The sequence below is a fragment of the Erinaceus europaeus genome, chromosome 6 (assembly GCF_950295315.1).
Source record: "Erinaceus europaeus chromosome 6, mEriEur2.1, whole genome shotgun sequence".
In the NCBI taxonomy this organism is placed as follows: Eukaryota; Metazoa; Chordata; class Mammalia; order Eulipotyphla; family Erinaceidae; genus Erinaceus; species Erinaceus europaeus.
This window is the reverse complement of record NC_080167.1, coordinates 69,751,921-69,770,112: the sequence shown is the minus strand read 5'-3', so window position 1 is coordinate 69,770,112 and position 18,192 is coordinate 69,751,921. Positions and strand designations below refer to the sequence as shown.

Sequence of the window (18,192 nt, the reverse complement as noted above, 5' to 3'; positions counted from 1 at the left end):
CGGCCATTCTCTTCCCCCCGCACATCAGTGGGGATCCGGGCATCCACGTGTCCCGGCCATTCTCTTCCCCCCGCACATCAGTGGGGATCCGGGCATCCACGTGTCCCGGCCATTCTCTTCCCCCCGCACATCAGTGGGGATCCGGGTGTCCATGTGTCCCGGCCATTCTCTTCCCCCGCACATCAGTGGGGATCCGGGTGTCCACGTGTCCCGGCCATTCTCTTCCCCCTGCACATCAGTGGGGATCCGGGCGTCCACGTGTCCCAGCCATTCTCTTCCCCCTGCACATCAGTGGGGATCCGGGCGTCCACGTGTCCCGGCCATTCTCTTCCCCCGCACATCAGTGTGGATCCAGATGTCCTGCGCTTTGCCCTTCTTTTTCTGTCTGCCTCTGCTGCCTTGGCATCGGTCCAGTAAGCCTGGAAGAGGCGTGAAGAAAGTCTCAGTAAGTTCCGAAAGCCGGTCAGATGAAGACACCTCTTCTTTTGTGAGGGTTTGAAACTTGCAAAGATGCTGTAATGCTAACACGGAGTACAGAACTTTCACACCTCATCTCACTAACAGCGGCAGAGCGCCTCTGGTTCTCCCGACATCCGTTGATCTGACGTGAGGATGCTGACCGGGACTGGTGCTCTTCTAAACAGAATGTTTCTCTGGAAATCCATCCGTTCGACCCAGGAGAACGTTTCCAGCCAGAACAGTCCACGGGATGCCCGCCTGCGCTTGTCAGCATGCCAGTTCTGGAGCCTCTTAGATTCTGTCTGACTTCCCTGGTGATGCTGCGACACACACACACACACACACACACACACACACACACACACACACACACACACACACACACACCGCCGCTGGTCCTCACCTCATAGCTGGTGGGCCGAGTAGCCTCAAGCAGATGGCCTGGGCCTTGTGTCCTCCCTCCTCCCCTCCTGCAGGCTCACTCCTGGAGAGCGGGGTGCGGGTCCCTGGGAAAAGCCTCGGAGGGCAATTTGTTTATTGGGAGAGAAAGTAGATACATATAGGCCATAACTCAGGGGGAAGGCTTGGGGAATCCATTAATTCAAGCACAGAGCAAGATAATCCACAGTAATTGTAAAAAAAAAATTACATTTTTACCGACAGACTGTTTGGTCATAAGCTTTACAATGTACATTTTTTTCCTCCCAGAGGTAAATTGCAGGCACTTTAGAGCAGCAAGAGAAAGGGGGAAAAACTGAGCAGTGTTTGCTGGAGTTTTAAAGTTAACGCAGTAATCCTGGCTTTTAATTAAGGAAGGAAAGGGGGGCGGGAGGTGGCCTGTGTAGAAAGGCGCCCATGTCTGAGGGTCCAGCCTTTCTGGACCTGAAGGAGAGTTGGGGGTCAGCCCACTCGGATCTCATGGAGACAATGGCCTGGACTTTCTGGACTCAAAATCCGCCGTTAGAGGAAAGCCAGTCACATGAGTACACAGCCCACAGCTTACACTTTGGCCCTAGCAAAGGGATGCTTTTTTGTGTGTCTTCTTTATAACTTCACCTCCTGAAATTCAGACTGTGGAGATTTGGGGTGAACACTGACTACATTTTTTCACTGTTCTCCAAATCAACGATACCCCAAGAATAAAGAAAATGGGGAGCCGGGCGGTAGCGCAGTGGGTTAAAACACGACACGCACGTGGTGCAAAGCGCAAGACCGGTTCGAGACCAGATCCCAGTTCGAGCCCCCGGCTCCCCACCTGCAGGGGAGTCGCTTCACAGGCGGTGAAGCAGGTCTGCAGGCGTCTGTCTTTCTCTCTTCCTTTCTGTCTTCCCCTCCTCTCTCCATTTCTCTCTGTCCTATCCAACAACAATGACATCATCAACAATAACAATAACTACAACAACTAAAAAAAAAAGGGCAACAAAAGGGAATAAATAAATATTAAAAAAAAAAAGAAGAAAGAAAATGGGTCCAGGAGACTTGTCCAGACCTTGGTGCGTCAAGCTAGAAGGCTGCCCTCCATTCCTTCAGGGCCGCCTCCGTGTGGCGAGCTGAGCGTGTCTTGTCCGACACAGGTCCTGGAGAGGAGATTTGTAAGGGCTTGCTTGGCAGCGCGCTCCTTGCTGCTCAGTGGCAAGACCTTACTGTCCTGTGGAGTGGCCGGAGCCACGCATCTCACTGTCTGAGAAAACCGTCTCTGTACCGTCCTTAGTGGCGGCATTAACTTTTCTTGCTAAGACATTTTTTCCACTGTGATGGGGTGGAGGGGGGGTGTCCACTGGCTTAAGGGGGTGGTGTTTCCTAGGAGAACTCTGAGCCCTGTTTTTTTTTTTTTTTTCTTCTCCAGCATCCTCCAGGACAAGCAGCAAGGAAATACAGTTCCTGCTCTACTATTTTCCTAGACGATAGCACAGTCAGTCAACCAAACCTCAAGTATACAATTAAATGGTAGGTATGCTGGCTTTTCTGGTTTTTGTCTTGCCTAACTGCTGCTGCCTCTTGTTCTTTTTACCTGCTGGCTAACAGGTTTGTGGCAGAGTCCGGAGGGCAGCCAGGGAAGTCCACGGACTTCCTACGTGAACGTGGAAATTAAAGCATGAGCTGTTCAGTATATCTGTGCACGTCCCTGTTCATAGAAAAACAGGGCCGGAGCGGGGAGATAGCATGATGGTTCTGCAAAGAGACTTTCGTGCCTGAGGCTCCAAGGTCCCAGGTTCAATCCCCCACACAACCGTAATCCAGAACTGAGCAGGGCTCTGGTAAAAATAAGTAAGTTACTTTGAATGTATACTAAAATGTCTACTAAAGCATACTTCTGTATGTTATTACCTTCTCGCTTTTTATTAAAACCACCCTGGCATGGGTCTGCTAATATTCCCCTTCCTGAATAAAATCAGGGCTCTGTGTTCCCGGCGGCTGGAGACTCGGGTCAGGCGTGACCCATGAACCTCGTGGCCTTGCCCAGAGTTGTGACGTCTGGGTTCTGAACCGGGGTCTCTGCTCCCTCCTCCTCCCTCATTGCCTTCCTTGGCTGGGAGAGGCAAGCGGGGAAGGGCCTGGTATTTCTTTTTTATTTTATCTTATTTTATTTATTTGGCGAGTGAAACTAAGAAGGGAGGAGGTGCTAGAGAAGGAGAGAAAATGAGAGACACCTGCAGGCCGAGAGCAGGACCTTGAACCTGGGTCCTTGAGCGCTGTAATATGTGATCTCAACCAGGTGCCCCACTGCCCAGATTTCATAAGCAGGGAAAGCTTTAAACTTTTTTTCTAGAGGGGCAAGGGAGATGGCATAATGGTTCTGCAAAGAAACTCTCATGCCAGAGGCCCCAAAGTCCCAGGTTCAGTCCCCGCCACACCACCATTAGCCAGTGCTGAGCAGTGCTCTGGGGGGAAAGAACGTCATCCAGAAAGACAAATGTGTGTGCTAAATGTGTGTGCTAAATGTGTGTGCTAAATGTGGCGAGGTCTTGGTAAGTTTCTGGGAAAAGATGAACTACTTCTTGGGACTGAGTGTTGTGTGGGTGTCGTTGGAAGCGAACGTTTCTGTGCCGGCATCAGAATTAAGTGGGGTTGTCCGGGGGGACTGTGCCATAGCTGTGATCAGACTGCTGTTAGACAAAGGCCTGAATGTGCTTCTGAAACACTGAACTCCTTTTTTTCTTTTTTCCAGCGTAGCCCTCGCCATCTATTACCACATCAAAAACAGGTATGTGTGGGAGTAGCGTTTGGGCTAGAAGTTCCCTCCTCTCCCTCACTTTCTCTCTCACTCTGTTCTAGTTGCATTCTACAAATGCCGGTAGGCTGAGACGATAAATGATCCGTCTAGGATGAGGCGACTAGTAAGGGAACTGAACTCGAGCAATCTCCCACAGCAGTGTTGAATCACGGGCCGTACTGGCTTACTGGTGACAAACCGGGTCAAAAGTGAGGCTCCAGAGGAAAAGCCCAGCTGGGGAAGCAGACATTTGTGGACACGTGTCATTGCTGGTCTGCGGGCTAACCTGCGGGGGTCTCTTCTCAGGAAGTGACCCCGACTGTCTGCAGACCTGCTCTTGACTCCGTCCTGCCCAACAAAGCCTGTGACTTTGGTGGTGGGGCCGTAGTTTGGGTGAGATGGAGATGGGTGGGGACACACACAAAAAAAGTCCACCCCTCAGAGTCAGCTTTTGCTCAGGTTCTTAAATCTCATTTTTGTTTTTTGAACCTGTTTGACACGTTTAAAAGTGGTAACTTCCCCTAGAGTGCTGACTGCCCCTTCTTAAGGGCTCACTCGTCAGGGAAACTGGACAGGCCTGAGTTTACCCAGAGACACGGTGCCCTGGACCAGGCTGTGCCTCGCCTCCACACCTCAGGGAGGCGGTTAGTGAGTGCAGGGCCCCCCGTCACTGAGCCAGGGTCACTGTAGAAGCAGGTGTGGCCAGCCATGCTCAGGGGAAGCTGGCCTCATGCCTGCAGACCCAGCTCCCGGGCCCTGACCTGTCGAGCTTCCCTACCACTTGGGCCTCCTCCACCACTGCGGCCCCATGTCTCGCAGACTGTGAAGATGAGGACAGCTGCCAACACGCAGGGCCTTAAATGCAGGCGCTGCTTCCTGGCTCAGGCAGTGAAGGCAGGGGCTCTTCTGCTGAACTCTTTCCCTTTATTTTAGCAGAGAGCAGAAATGACGGGCCTGTGATAGGGGCAGCTCTGTAACCAAGCAGCTTTGTTAAGCAAGACTATGGAAGTCCTTCCTTTATCATCCTCTCCTCTTCCTCCTCCCTCTCCCCCTCCTCCTCCTCCTCTTTCTTCTTCTTCTTCTTCTTCTGCTCCTCCTCCTCCTCCTCCTCCTTCTCCTCTCTCTGTCACCAAAAGTATTGGTTTCCAATTTTAATTTTTTTATTTAATTTTTCTTTATAAAAAGGAAACACTGACAAAAACCATAGGATAAGAGGGGTATAACTCCACACAGTTCCCACCACCAGAACTCCGTATCCCATCCCCTCCCCTGACAGCTTTCCTAGTCTTTATCCCTCTGGGAGTATGGACCCAAGGTCATTGTGGGATGCAGAAGGTGAAGGTCTGGCTTCTGTAATTGCTTCCCCGCTGAACATGGGCGTTGACAGGTGGATCCATACTCCCAGCCTGCCTCTCTCTTTCCCTAGTGGGGCAGGGCTCTGGGGAAGCGGGGCTCCAGGACACATTGGTGGGGTCGTCTGCCCAGGGAAGTCAGGCTGGCATCTTGGTAGCATCTGGCACCTGGTTTCCTCTCCAGAGTATCCCAGGTTGTAAGCTGCTGCTTTCTGGAGCTCATACCAGGTGTTGTCTCCAAGTCGCCATCTTGGCTCTGCCCCCCCCCTCCAATTTTAATTTTTAAAGCAGAAATTATGAGCAAAACCCCATGAAACAAATTACGGTGAGCTGTCACCTGCAGAGGCCTGTTGGTCCCCACAGAGCCACTGTGCCTGTCCAGTGAAGCCACCACATCAAACGGGTCTATGCATGGACCTCACCAGGGACAGCCAGCCATTCTGCCGCGGGCTTGTAGGTGACACTCTGTCTAGCTGCTCTGTGTCACTTCCTGTCTTCCAGGATAAAATCATAGGACTCTGGAGTAGCCAGGTGGCTGAGCTGTGTGCTGGGAAAGCTTCAGATTCATCTCTGGGACACAGATCCATGTTACGCCCCGGCTTTCCTGCCAAGCTCAGTGTGCGAACGGTTTGAGTCGAGCTGACAGCCCTGGCTCAGAAACACTAAGGCAGTTTTAAGATCCCTGTTAGGCTCGATTCACTTGAAGCCCCAGCACCCAGTGAGAATTCCGATTTCTGCTCAGGTCACTGCAACCACATAAAGTTGTGTTCTTGTTTGCGTTCTCAGTGACGCTCATTCTCGCGGCACGTGGACTTCACCTCTCTGTTGTTCTTCCCACCAGGGACCCAGACGGAAGGATGCTCTTAGATATTTTTGATGAAAACCTTCACCCTCTCTCGGTAACCTCCCCCTCTTGTTCACGCCGGCGTGGCATTTTGTTCTCCCGTGCCCTGGCTGGGTGGCCAGTCACCTGAAAACGTTTCCTCACCCCCCCCTCTTCTCCCCCCAGAAATCTGAAGTGCCACCAGATTACGACAGGCATAACCCAGAGCAGAAGCAGATCTACCGGTTTGTCCGGACCCTCTTCAGCGCTGCTCAACTGACGGCCGAATGTGCCATCGTCACCCTGGTGAGTCGGGCGAGAGGGATGGTCACGTCACGGCTGCCCCAGTGGAGTGGGGGTGCAGGCCAAGGGCCTCTGTCAGGTGCCCGGTGGCAGCTCAAGCCGCCGCCCCCCCCCACCTTCAGAACTGTGTTGTTCTGGGGGGAGGGAGGAGTGAGTCTGTTCTGAGCCCCCCATACACACACACAGTCAGTGATAGACTCACACTCAGAACCAGCAAGTGCTCGAACCCTGAGTGCAGGCAACTGGAGGGACATCAGATACGTGAGAGGTGAGGCAGCCCAAGACCGCCTTCTGCTGACTTCCAGACTGTTGGTGGATTTCTTGCAGAGCTCTGAATAGCCATCAGTTAACGTGAACACTCGGGTCCCGGGTAAGTGCATAGGAAGGGGTGATACATAGTGCTAGCTTCTCTTTCTCTTTATTAGTGATTTAATGATGATCAGCAAGATTGTAAGATCACAGGGGGACAGTTCCACACAGTTCCCACCTCCAGAGTTTCATGTCCCATCCCCTCCATTGGAAGCTTCCCTGTTCTTTATCCCTCTGGGAGGATGGACCAGATTCTTTATGGGGAGCAGAAGGTGGGAGTTCTGGCTTCTGTAATTGCTTCTCCACTGGACATGGGTGTTGGCAGGTGGACCCACACCCCCAGCCTGTGTCTGTCTTTCCCTAGTGGGGCCGGGCTCTGGGGAGGGGAGGCTCCAGGACACATGGATGAGGTCGTCTGCCCAGGGAGGTCAGGGTGGCGTCATAGTAGCCTCTACAGTTTGGTGACTGAAAGGTGGCCAGCCCACTGTCACTGGCCTTTTACTGCTTGTGCAGCCTGGATAAAGAGTTAGCTCTCTTGGAGGGAATCAGAAGGCCATTCTCTGTCGTTTCTGAGAAGTGATCACTGTCCCACAGAAAGTTTACAGGCCGCCTGGAGGTTCTCTGCGCTGGCCACATACACACAGCTGTGCACATCTCAGCTGATTCCGCAGCAGGCCCGTCCGTCTGCTTGCTCACCCTCACCCACTCATCTGTTTATCCATTAGTCTATTCGGAGTCTATTCGCTGAACTTGATGCTTAGTGGCTAAGACAGATAGCCAGCAAGAGATCTGGTGATTCGGATGATCATAAACTCTCACGTCGTACTCTGAGAGGTGTCCTTCTTGCCCAGCCCTGTTTCCCTAGAGACTTCTGAGTCCTAGGGAAAGGCACAAGGGACAGTAAGGGTGGAATTCTTTGGAAGGATATTGCAAGAAGGAAGAAAAAAAAAAAAGGAACAGCAGATAAGATTAGGACTGAAATCCACATCAGAAAGAAAGATATATGTGAAGCCTCGGCAGATGGAATGCTGTGGGGGTTGTTAAGAGAAAAAGACTGGACTGACTGTGAGCCCAGCATGCTCACTGGCTGAGCCTGTCAGCGTGAAGGAGGGCTGGAGTTTCTGTCCTCACAGTGACCCCAGCCTCCCTGGACACCTTGAGAGAACATCTCAGTGTCGTCATTCCCCTGGCTCCGAGGGTGACAGGGAGCAGCCACGTCCCGGGAGCACTGGGTGATGAAAGCGTGACCTGTGGAGTCAGCTCTCCGGGCCGAGCGGGAGGTCAACTTGGGGTCACGACATTTGGACTCGAAGCGTTCGGCCCTGGGGTCCCCTGTAGAGTGCACAGCACGACAGACCACTGGCCGAGAGGCAGAGGGCAGACGGACACACGCTCCGAAAGACGCCCTTGTGTGGTGTCCGTAGAGCAGGTGGGCAGCCGTTCAGAGCAGGCCCAGCCTGGCAGTAAGGAGCAGTGTGAATCTCATGGCTTCTGGGCCAGCTGTGTGCGTGTGTGTTTGTGTGCATGTGTGTGTGCATGCGTCTGTGTGTGTGTGTGTGTGTGCGTGTGTCTGTGTGTGCGTGTGTCTGTGTGTGTGTGCGTGCGTCTTGTGTGTGCGTGTGCATGCGTCTGTGTGCGTGTGCGTGCGTCTGTGTGTGTGTGCGTGTGTGTGAGCATGTGTGTGCATGTGCGTGCGTCTTTGTGTGTTTGCATGCATCTGTGCGTGTGTGCGTGTGCGTCTGTGTGTGTGCGTGTGTGTGTCTGTGTGTGTGCGTGCATGCATGTGCATGAGTGCGTGTGCATGCGTGTGTGTGTGTGTGCGTGTGTGTGTGTGCGTCTCTGTGTGTGTGTGCGTGCGTGCGTGCGTGCGTGTGTGTGTGTGTGTGGTGGTTGAGGAGGGGGGAGACTCTTTTTTTCTTTCTGACAGACAGGGAGAGAGGGAAGGACACCCCAGCACTGGAACTTGCCCCGGTGTGCCGTAGGCCTGGCTCTCACCTGGGTTGAACTCGTGGCAAAGCAAGCCTCCTCCCTAGTGAGCTGTCTCGCTCCGACGCCAGACCACATGGCTGCTGGAACCCGTCTGAGGGTCCTTGGCCTTCTGTGGCTGGCGCAGCGGAGTAGGCTGTTTGTCCAGGGGAACTGTCCTGGACGGACGGACTCCAGTGCCGACTGTACAGCGACACAGGCTCGCAGGGGCTTCACCTTCCAGGCCCCTCTACCTCTGTGAGGCAATGGAGAGAGGAGGGGAAGGCAGAGAGGGAGAGAGAAAGACAGACACCTGCAGACCTGCTTCACCGCCTGGGAAGCGACTCCCCTGCAGGTGGGGAGCCGGGGGCTCGAACCGGGATCCTTCTGCTGGTCCTTGCGCTTTGTGCCATGTGCGCTTAACCCGCTGCGCCACCGCCCGGCTCCCCGTTGCTGTTTTTAACAAAGTGTTGACTGTCTCGTAAGCTGTGTGAGTGCAGCAGTCTGTGTGCATGTCTCTGCTCACACAGTCCCAGTGCGCTGTCCCGGTGGCCGGGCCGCCTCTCTCCCGCCTCCTTTCTCTGCTCGCCCACCTGCCGTCTCTTCCTCAGCGTAGAAGGACGTTCGTTCTCCTTTGGGGGCATGGAACCATCCAGTATTTGTCTTTCGCTCTCTATCAGGCTTTGCTGAGCACGATCCTCTCAGGTCCTGTCCACATTGTGTGGAAAAGCAAGACCGCGTCTCTATTCGGTGCTATTTGATTTTGTTTTATTTATTTTTTCCTCGGTGCCAGCAATAAGAAGCCACTGTTCCTGGTGGCCATTTTTTCCCTCCATTTTATTGGACAGGACAGAGAGGAGGTAGGGAGCGAGAGAGGGAGAGAGAGACAGAGAGAGACAGACACCGGCATGAAGGAATCCTGTTCAGTGAGATCAGTCAAAAACAGGATGAAGAAGTTGAAAACCAAGATCAGAAGGGAAAACACTAAGCAGAACCTGGACTGGAGTTGGGGTATTGACCAAAGTCAAAGACTCTGGGGTGTGTGTGGGGCGTTCAGGATGGCAGAGGACCAAGAGGAGGTTGAAAGGTCATGTGGGAAAATGGGAAATGTCACGCATGTACAAACTGTTGTATTTTACTGGAGAGTGTAAACCATTAATCCCCCAATGAAGAAGAAAAAACGACCCCTGCAGACCTGCTTTGCCGCTGTGAAGCTTCCCCCCTACAGGTGGGGAGCGGGGGCCTTGAACCCGGATCCCTGTGTGGGTCCTTGCGCTCGGTGCTGTGTGAGCTTCACTGGGTGCGCCACCGCTGGCCCCCCCCCACACAAGATCTGGTCTCTGTAGCAGCCGTGAGTGTCCGGCTGAGCCGACCGGCCGTGACTGCCGAGTGGCCAGGGGGTGGGGGGGGAGCGGCGGCAGACCCCTCAGCCCCGCTGCCGTGTGTGGGGAGGGATGTGCCGTCACCTGGCCCTGGCGCCCCCGTCTCCCAGGTTTACCTCGAGAGGCTCCTCACCTACGCCGAGATCGACATCTGTCCGGCCAACTGGAAGCGCATCGTCCTGGGGGCCATCCTGCTGGCCTCCAAGGTGTGGGACGACCAGGCCGTGTGGAACGTGGACTACTGCCAGATCCTCAAGGACATCACCGTGGAGGACATGTGAGTGGGGTGGAGGGGGCCAAGGGGACATGTGAGTGGGGGGGACCTGGAGGACTTGTGAGTGGGGAGGGGGCCAGGCGGACTTGTGAGTGGGGAGGGGGCCAGGTGGACTAGTGAATGGGGAGGGGGCCAGGCGGACTAGTGAGTGGGGAGGGGGCCAGGGGGCATGTAGGTGTGTGTGGAGTGGGGGAAGGGGCAGCTGGGGGAGGGGGCCTGGGGGCCCTTGGGAAGGAAATCACCTCCCAAGTGGGTCGATCTGATGGAGCCTCAGTCGTGAGCTGGTGCTGTGAGCATGTGGCTGGCAGGCGTTTCTCTCCCTGCAGGTCATCACCAGGGCAGTGGTGGCGCTCGGAGTGAGAGTGCTGTCAGCGGCGTTCTGTGTCTCAGCTCGGGGAGGGGAGGGTAGACCAGTGCTCCAGCCCCGTGTGCCAGTGTCTCTGGGGCGGACAGTGGAGATGGGGCCCTGCCCCGGCTATGTGTGGGCCGCCGTGCACCCCAGAGGCACGCGGCGTCCGTTTCTGCTCGGTGTCAGAGGGAAACATCCCTGCTTTGTGTCACTTGACACGTTTGGTTGATGAAAATCCAAGGTTCTGTCCTGAGTCCTCGCTGTGAGGTTGCCTTTGCTCCTCCAGCCAGGCTGGGAATTCCCACAGCCCAGCAGAAATGGGAAGAAGGGGTGTGTGTGTGTGTGTGTGTGTGTGTGTGTGTGTGTGTGTGTGTGTGTGTGTGTGTCTGAGAACTGAGAACAGAGGAGATTGGATCAGAGCCTCTTGGGAGGAAGGAATTTTACAAAACCCTGAGTATGAACGAACTCACCTGATATCTCTTATGAGCCATAGTCTCTGTCACTGCCACCACACTCAGGCTGGCCCTGTGCCCCTGGCCTGTCTCTCTCCCTCCGTCACCTGCAGTGAGTAGTCACACCCCCAGGTCCACTTTGAGCAGCTACAGAAGGGAGAAGGAGCAGTGAATGTCCAGCAGGTGAAAACACTGTAAAAACATCACGCTTTGGGGTCAGTTTGTCATACTTGGTTTACAACGATCCTTTAATTAAAGAAAATCATTTTAAATCTGTTGAATAGAGACGGTTGGAAATCAAGAGGGAAAAGGGAGAGACAGACAGACAGAGAGACACCTGCAGCCCAGCTTCAATACTCGCAGAGAGGACCAGGGGCTCGAACCTGGGTTGTTGTGACATGTGTGTTCAACCAGGTGTGCTACCACCCAGCTCAGCACCTGGCACGGTGTTCTGTGTGGCGCCAGGCAGCGTCTCTGTGGTGAGTGGCGTTCTTTGCCCGGCCGCAGGGTCCTCAGTCCCGGGTCCGGGTGGTGGTATGTCTCGGAAGCGTCTCTCCTCCTCCTCGAGCCTGCAATGCAGATTGCAGTTGACTGACCCACCCCCTGGCTGGCAGGTGCTGGGAGACTGGGCTTGTCTCTTCCTCCTGCAAGATGGTTGTTTCAGGCAGAAACGCCTCTGTGGACTCCTGCTGTCAGTCCTCCAGGGTGTGGGCCCAAATATAGACCTTCTGGGCTGGCAGCTGGTTGCTTGAAGTGAGCACGATTTTCTAGGACAGTCGGCAGGGTTTGTCAGAGATGCAGACTGATCTGCATGCTCTGGACCGCACCCGGGCAGGTGGGCTGCCGCACAGACTGGACTCTGTGTGGTAGCAGGTACTTGCAAAGTGCTTTTGTTTATGTTTTTGCTTCTTCCCTCCAGGGTTATTGGTGGGGCTCGGTGCCTGCACTGAGCATCCACTGCTCCTAGAGGCCATTTTTTTCCCCTTTTTGTTGCCCTTGTTGTTTATCATTGTTATGATTATTGTCTTTATTGCTGTCAGTGTTGGCTAGGACAGAGAGAAATGGAGAGAGGAGGGGAAGACGGGGAGAGAAAGACAGGCACCTGCAGACCTGCTTCACTGCTTGTGAGGTGACCTTGCAGGGGAGCTGGGGGCTTGAACCGGGATCCTTGCACTGGTCCTTGTGCTTTGCGCCACGTGCGCTTAACCCACTGGGCTACCTACCACCCGGCCCCCTTTGTTTTTTGTTTTTACTCGCCTGAATCAATCTCTCTCTTTTTAAAAATGAATTTACTCATTCATGAGACCGAATTGATTCATTCAGTCATCCATCAAACTGAGAGATGGGGGTAGAGCGAGAAAGAGACACCTGCAGCCCTGCCTAGCACAGGTTTCCCGGGACGTGGGGACTGGAGGCTTAAAGCCCGGGCTCAGCCCCGTGCGCCACCGCCTGGCCCCGGAGTGTCTGTCTGAGCCCTGGCCGTGTATTTCCTTCCACGTTTTACTCCAGACCATTTCCTCTCTAGCTGACCCACTACCCTTCGCCTTTGGGGACTCAGCACAGAGCTTCTCACTGCACCACCACAGCTTGGAGATCTAAACTTGGGGACCCTCTCTCTGTGCTGGATTTTGCCTTAGTCTGAAACGGTGGCATCTCTAAAGCCCCCTGCTGTCCCCAAGAACTAGAAACCTTTAAGCAAAGGCCGGGGGAAGCCTTTCCTTTCTCCACAGGACCCTAGAAGATGCTGCTGCCGCCAGACTCAGGACCAGGCTCCTCTGGGGGAGGCTGTGGGCCACCGGCAGGAGGCACATCTGGTTTCCCTTTTAAATTTTTTTTATATATATTTTTTTATATTTATTTTCCCCTTTGTTGCCCAACATTGTTGTGGTTATTGATGTCATTGTTGGATAGGACAGAGAGAAATGGAGAGAGATGGGGAAGACAGAGGGGGAGAGAAAGACAGACACCTGCAGACCTGCTTTACCGCCTGGGAAGCAACTCCCCTGCAGGTGGGGAGCCGGGGGCTCGAACTGGGATCCTTAAGCTGGTCCTTGTGCTTTGTGTCACGTGTGCTTAACCCGCTGCGCCACCGCCCGACTCCCTCCTGGAGGTCATTTTTCCCCCATTTTATTGGATAGGACAAAGAGAAATTGAGAGGGGGAGAGGGAGACAGAGAGGGAGAGATAAAGGGAGACACCCGCACACCTGCTTTGCAGCTTGTGACGCGTTCCCCCTGCAGATAGGGAGCCGGGGGCTCGAACCGGGATCTTTAAGCCAGTCCTTGCGCTTTGTGCCATGTGTGCTTAACCCGCTGTGCCACTGCCCGGTGCCCCTGGATTCCCTTTTTAAAATGCTGAAAAGGCAGAAGTTTCTCTCAGCAGCCAGAGATCCGGAGTGACACCTTTTGGCCACCAGATGGTGACATGCCACCAGGCAGAAAGCTCCATTCAGCCCATTTCCTGAGGCACTTATGGCCCAAGTGGAGTGGCATTTAGGATATCTGTATTTCATTCAAATACTCTTTTCCTGTTTGTTTTGTTTTGGTTTTTTGCCTCTAGGGAATCCACTGCTCCCGGAAGCCATTTTTCCCATTTTGTTGCCCTTGTTGTTGCTCTTATTATTGTTATTGTAGTTGGACAGGACAGAGAGACATGGAGAGAGGAGGGGAAGACAGAGAGGGGGAGAGAAAGACACCCACAGACCTGCTTCACCACCTGTGAAACGACTCCTCTGCAGGTGGGGAGCCAGGGGCTCGAACTGGGATCCTTACGCCGGTACTTGCGCTTTGCGCCATGTGCGCTTAACCCACTGTGCTACTGCCTGACCCCTTCATTTAGATATTCTTACTTCTATTCAGACTGTGTCTGACTTCTAGTATTTTCCAGGATGTTGTCTCTTACTCTCAGAATATCATTAAAGGCATAAGCAAAGGGTCTGAAGTGAAAAATCATCGCAAATAGAAGTAAAGTGATTTAAATCCCGCCAAAGGTGTAAAATACAAAATTGCAGAGCACTGGGTGTCTTCGGAGCTTGAACTCCTTCCTGAGGCTGCAGGGGAGGTGTGTGAGGCCCTGAGGGTAGCTCTGCCCTGCCCTCCACCTGGAGCCCCCAGGGCCCCTCTGCAGTCTCAGCGGGCTCCTTCATCCTCACCCGTCCATCTGGCTCCTGCCCTGCCCTGCCCTGCCCTGCCCTGCCCCCAGTGCTCCTGTCTCCTCAGGGTCATGGCCGCCAGGACTGGGCACCCCTCCCCTCCACCCTGATGGCTCAAGTGAGGCCACGGACCAGGAGCAGACTGGTGCTCAGGACAGGCCCGTGGAGACAGTGTGATGCTGTGCGTTTGCCGTCTTAGAAGTTGGGTGCCTGCAGACAGGGACCGGAATTGGGTGTCTCCATGCAGGGGGTGTGTGGGGGCCACTGGGGGGGCGTCCGGGGGAGTGAGGGCAGCCATGGAACTGGACCTACCACTGTTCAGCTGGCGTGACTGTCCCCCTGAACCCAGTCACTAAGACTGTGAACTAAGTCACAGGACACGGCTCTCAGAGTGGGAGGTGGAGACTCTCATGGCCACCCCGCCTCCCGTTCCCTCACACTGCAGTCCTGCCTCTGGGTGAGCGGGACCTGGGATCTGGGGCAGCGTCAGAACAGCGTCTGCAGGGGCTTGTTAGAGTGCACATTCTCAGGACCCACCTGCTGGCGCTCACGGGAGTTGCCTCTCAGCCAGGAAGGTAAACGGCCGGTTCTCCCTCGCTCGTTCAAGGGACGATGCGAACTAAAGACAAGAGACACTGGTGAGAATTGAGGCACTCTCATTTATTTGGGGGTGGGCTTGGGTTTAAATAGGGTTTCAGACAAAGAACATTTTTCAAATACGTCAGTAATTATAGGTTTCTTAAAGGTCAGCTTGCCCCTGTGGTAGAGGGCTGGTATGACAAGAATTGATGCAGATACATAAAGGTCAAGACAGTTATTCTCCATGATGCAAACAACTTAATTATCCAAAGGTATTTGAGAGAAACATAGGGGTTAAACCAGCAGGGTGAGATAGAGAGAAGATAAACAGAGCATGATAGTTATCCAAGCTATAAGGAAATAAAGTTTGGAGTTTCACTGACTGATGTCAGAGAGGTGTGTGATGGAGTATGCTTTCTCTAGTGATCAAAAGTGAGGTGGTTGTGTGAACTCTGGGTGACTGTGTGAATGAACCTTAAGGCAGACAGCCGTGTGGCCTGCAGTTAATGGGGGAGAGGCAGTGAGGTTTCTGTGGGCTTGAGAGTCTGAAAGGGAAGAACTGAGTCTGAGAGACGGTTTTTCCCCTTTGCTTATCTCAGTGAGAGAGACTAACAAGGGGGTGTCTTTCCCAGACCTCCATCCAAGGATGGGGGGAGTTTTCCCTAAGCTCTACCAAGCTTACACAGAGCTCCACACCCCCCTCCCCATCAGAGACTGGTCAGCCCAGTGGTGGTCTCAGCAAGCCCCTCCAACACACCATATACACACCGCACCACCACCACCATCCACACAGACATATGCACCCACACAGCACACGCTACCCACACATGCGTGCAGACACGACACACACAGCACACACACATGCACACACACCGCACGTGATTCAGATGCAGTGCTGCATCTGCTTTGGGGACTGCTGCTCTCAGGCCCAGAGTGGGTACGTCTCCTTTCAAAGCAGCTGGAGCCGCGCTCAGATCCGTCCTCCTTGCCCAGTGTTGCCGGAGGGGGAGGGCCGCCAGGAGAGCAGGGCTCTGGGGGGGGGGGCACCCGGTGGCCTCCATGTGACCCTGGACTGTGACGCCTGCAGGGACGTGCAGCCCAGCTCCCCCGGGTCAGCGTCCCCAGGGGTTAGGCCGGCCCCGCGCTCGACCCCCAGCAGCCAGGCCGAGCTCAGCCCAAACGCCCGCTCCGGCTCTGCTTGTCTTTGCAGGAACGAGCTTGAGCGGCAGTTCCTGGAACTGCTCCAGTTCAACATCAACGTCCCCTCCAGCGTCTACGCCAAGTATTACTTCGACCTGCGCTCCCTGGCAGAAGCCAACAACCTGAGCTTTCCCCTGGAGCCCCTGAGCAGGGACAGGGCGCACAAGCTGGAGGTAAGAGGCCACCAGAGGCCCCGGACCTCTCCCAGCCACCCGTGCACCCCAGAACAGCCGGCCGATGTTAAAAATAATAATAATAATAATCAACCCCGGGCGGGAGACAGGGGAACTGCGGGAGAGACCGAGGCAGAAACACAGAGAGGGTCTCGAGTCCAGCCACTTGCTGGGGCCGTCGGCCAGCCATTAGAGACAGTGCCCACCTGAGCACCCCTGTCTCAGCGAGATTGCAGGGGGCCGGGAGCTGGCAAGACAGCCCCCTTCGTGGCACCTTTGCTGCTGAGCACAGGAGGCCCGATGGGGTGGGGGCAGCCCAGCTGCCCCCGGGAGGACAGGCTCGTGGGCACGGCGCTCAGCTCCACTGGTCAACCGAGCAGAAAGTCGTGCCCCCCTCCCCACGCCCCTGTCGATGGATGCGGGGAAGCCAGTGGTCCCCTCGCCCCCCTCTCTCCTGCCCTCCCGTGGGCCCCACAGTAGAGCCCCTGGGGAGGCGGTCGGGGCCTCTGCCACCTGCCTGGCAGCCCTGACACCGTGCCTCTCCCACCCGCAGGCCATCTCTCGCCTCTGTGAGGACAAGTACAAGGACCTGAGGAGGCCCACACGGAAGCGGTCAGCGAGTGCTGACAACCTGACCCTGCCCAGGTGGTCCCCGGCCATCATCTCCTAACCCGTCCCCCCCCTCGCCCCCAAGGAGGCCACGCCGCCCCCCCACCCCCATTTCTCCTTCAGTGTGAGGAAAGACAGACTTCAGGGTGGTTCTGTTTTTGTTTCTCCTCCCCTTCCCACCCTTTTTCCGCACACAGCTCCGGGGGAGGGGGGGCGGTGTGCGGCAGGGCTCCCAGGGCAGCCCAGTCAGTATTTTGGAAACCCCTCCACCGCCACCCTCTCCACCTCCGCCGTGAGTCACCCGCAGTGCCTCCTTCCTGGAGGAGAGACTGACCCCAGAGGAGGAAGGAAAGGGAGGGAGGGGAGTCTTTGTGGAGGCCATCTCTCAAGGCCTGGCCCCCTCCCGCCATGCCATCCCGTCCTGGTCCTGGTCGTTGTCGTCTGTGACAGGGATGGCGGGAAACACAGCCGTAGCTAAGGAAGGAGGCCAGACGTCGTTAAAGATAACAAACCTCCCCTGCACCCCCGTGGATCAGTCGTCTCCCTGACCGCCTGTATTCTCTCTCGCTGCTCGGTTTTTCTCCCCTTGGGGCATGGGAGGTCGGGGTGGGGGGAGACCTAGGGGTCTCCGGTTTGTCTTTTGTTGGGTTCTGATTTTGGGTCCCACAGAGCAGAACATCTGGTTTGTACCCGCCACGGCACAGACGTCCAAATAAATAGTACCGGCTGCTTCTCTTCTCTGCACCGTTCTTCGCGCTGTCTTCTGAGCGGCGCTCCACCCCTGCTTTGGAATCGGAGCCATCTGTCCCCGACCAGAAGCACGTCCCACCCCACCTGTCACCTCCTCCAGTTGCTAGGCTCCATGGGTCTTTGTGCCTTCCGATTTCCTCGCATTCCCCCCCCCCCCCATCTCCTCCTTTCTCTGGCCTGAAGACATAGTTCCAAGTCGGTCAGACTGTGGGCAGAAGGAAGTCAGGTGCGGGCACCTGCGGGTGTCAGCCAGCTACTGCGTGGGAGCCGCACACCTGGACTTCCCGCCCACCTCACCCCTTCACCTTCACGTTCATCGTCGCAAGCAATATTCTTCTCGATTTTTATATGTTTACTTTCAATCAAAGTTAGTCTATTTGTATAAATTTTTTTAAAAATCTAAAATTAAAAAAAAAAAAAAAAAGAGCCAGGGTGGGTGGATATCCCAAAGGGAAAGATTTGTGGAAGGGCAAATGTTACTATCTACTAAGCTATTTTTCACAGAATGATTAAATAAATAATAAAAAAAAACAAAGAAACAAACAACTTGCATTTTCATTATGGGTACTTAGAGAAGTCACACGAAACCCAAATTGTGAAGCGTCCCTCCGTCTGCCGACGACCCCGACCCCTAGTCTCCGCACAGAAGAGTCTTTTCAGTCAGATCAGAGACTCCACGACAGAATGTCCCGGAGTGGATCTGACATGAAGTCCGAGAGTCTGAGTCAGTGGAAGCCGTGGGTTCCTGCCTGTCCCCTGGAGGCAGACTTCTGAGCCTGCTGACCCGTTTCAAGTCTCTGAAGAGCGTGAGGACTTTGTGACCTCCCCACCAACCAGTCCTGAGACCTG

At 54.8% G+C, this 18,192-nt stretch overlaps 1 protein-coding gene across 1 annotated transcript in view; it reads left to right on the top strand.

The window, feature by feature from the left end:
- The window catches only part of CCNY (cyclin Y), a 101,551-nt gene extending 83,673 nt beyond the window's left edge, over positions 1-17,878 (top strand). The window contains exons 4-10 of the mRNA XM_007523992.3: positions 2,306-2,406; positions 3,629-3,664; positions 5,867-5,924; positions 6,035-6,154; positions 9,918-10,084; positions 15,822-15,984; positions 16,538-17,878. Coding sequence (XP_007524054.1) covers positions 2,306-2,406; positions 3,629-3,664; positions 5,867-5,924; positions 6,035-6,154; positions 9,918-10,084; positions 15,822-15,984; positions 16,538-16,654 — 762 coding nt within the window. The 3' untranslated portion in view covers positions 16,655-17,878. The remainder of the gene's footprint in view (positions 1-2,305; positions 2,407-3,628; positions 3,665-5,866; positions 5,925-6,034; positions 6,155-9,917; positions 10,085-15,821; positions 15,985-16,537) is intronic.
- Positions 17,879-18,192: the final 314 nt, after the last annotated feature.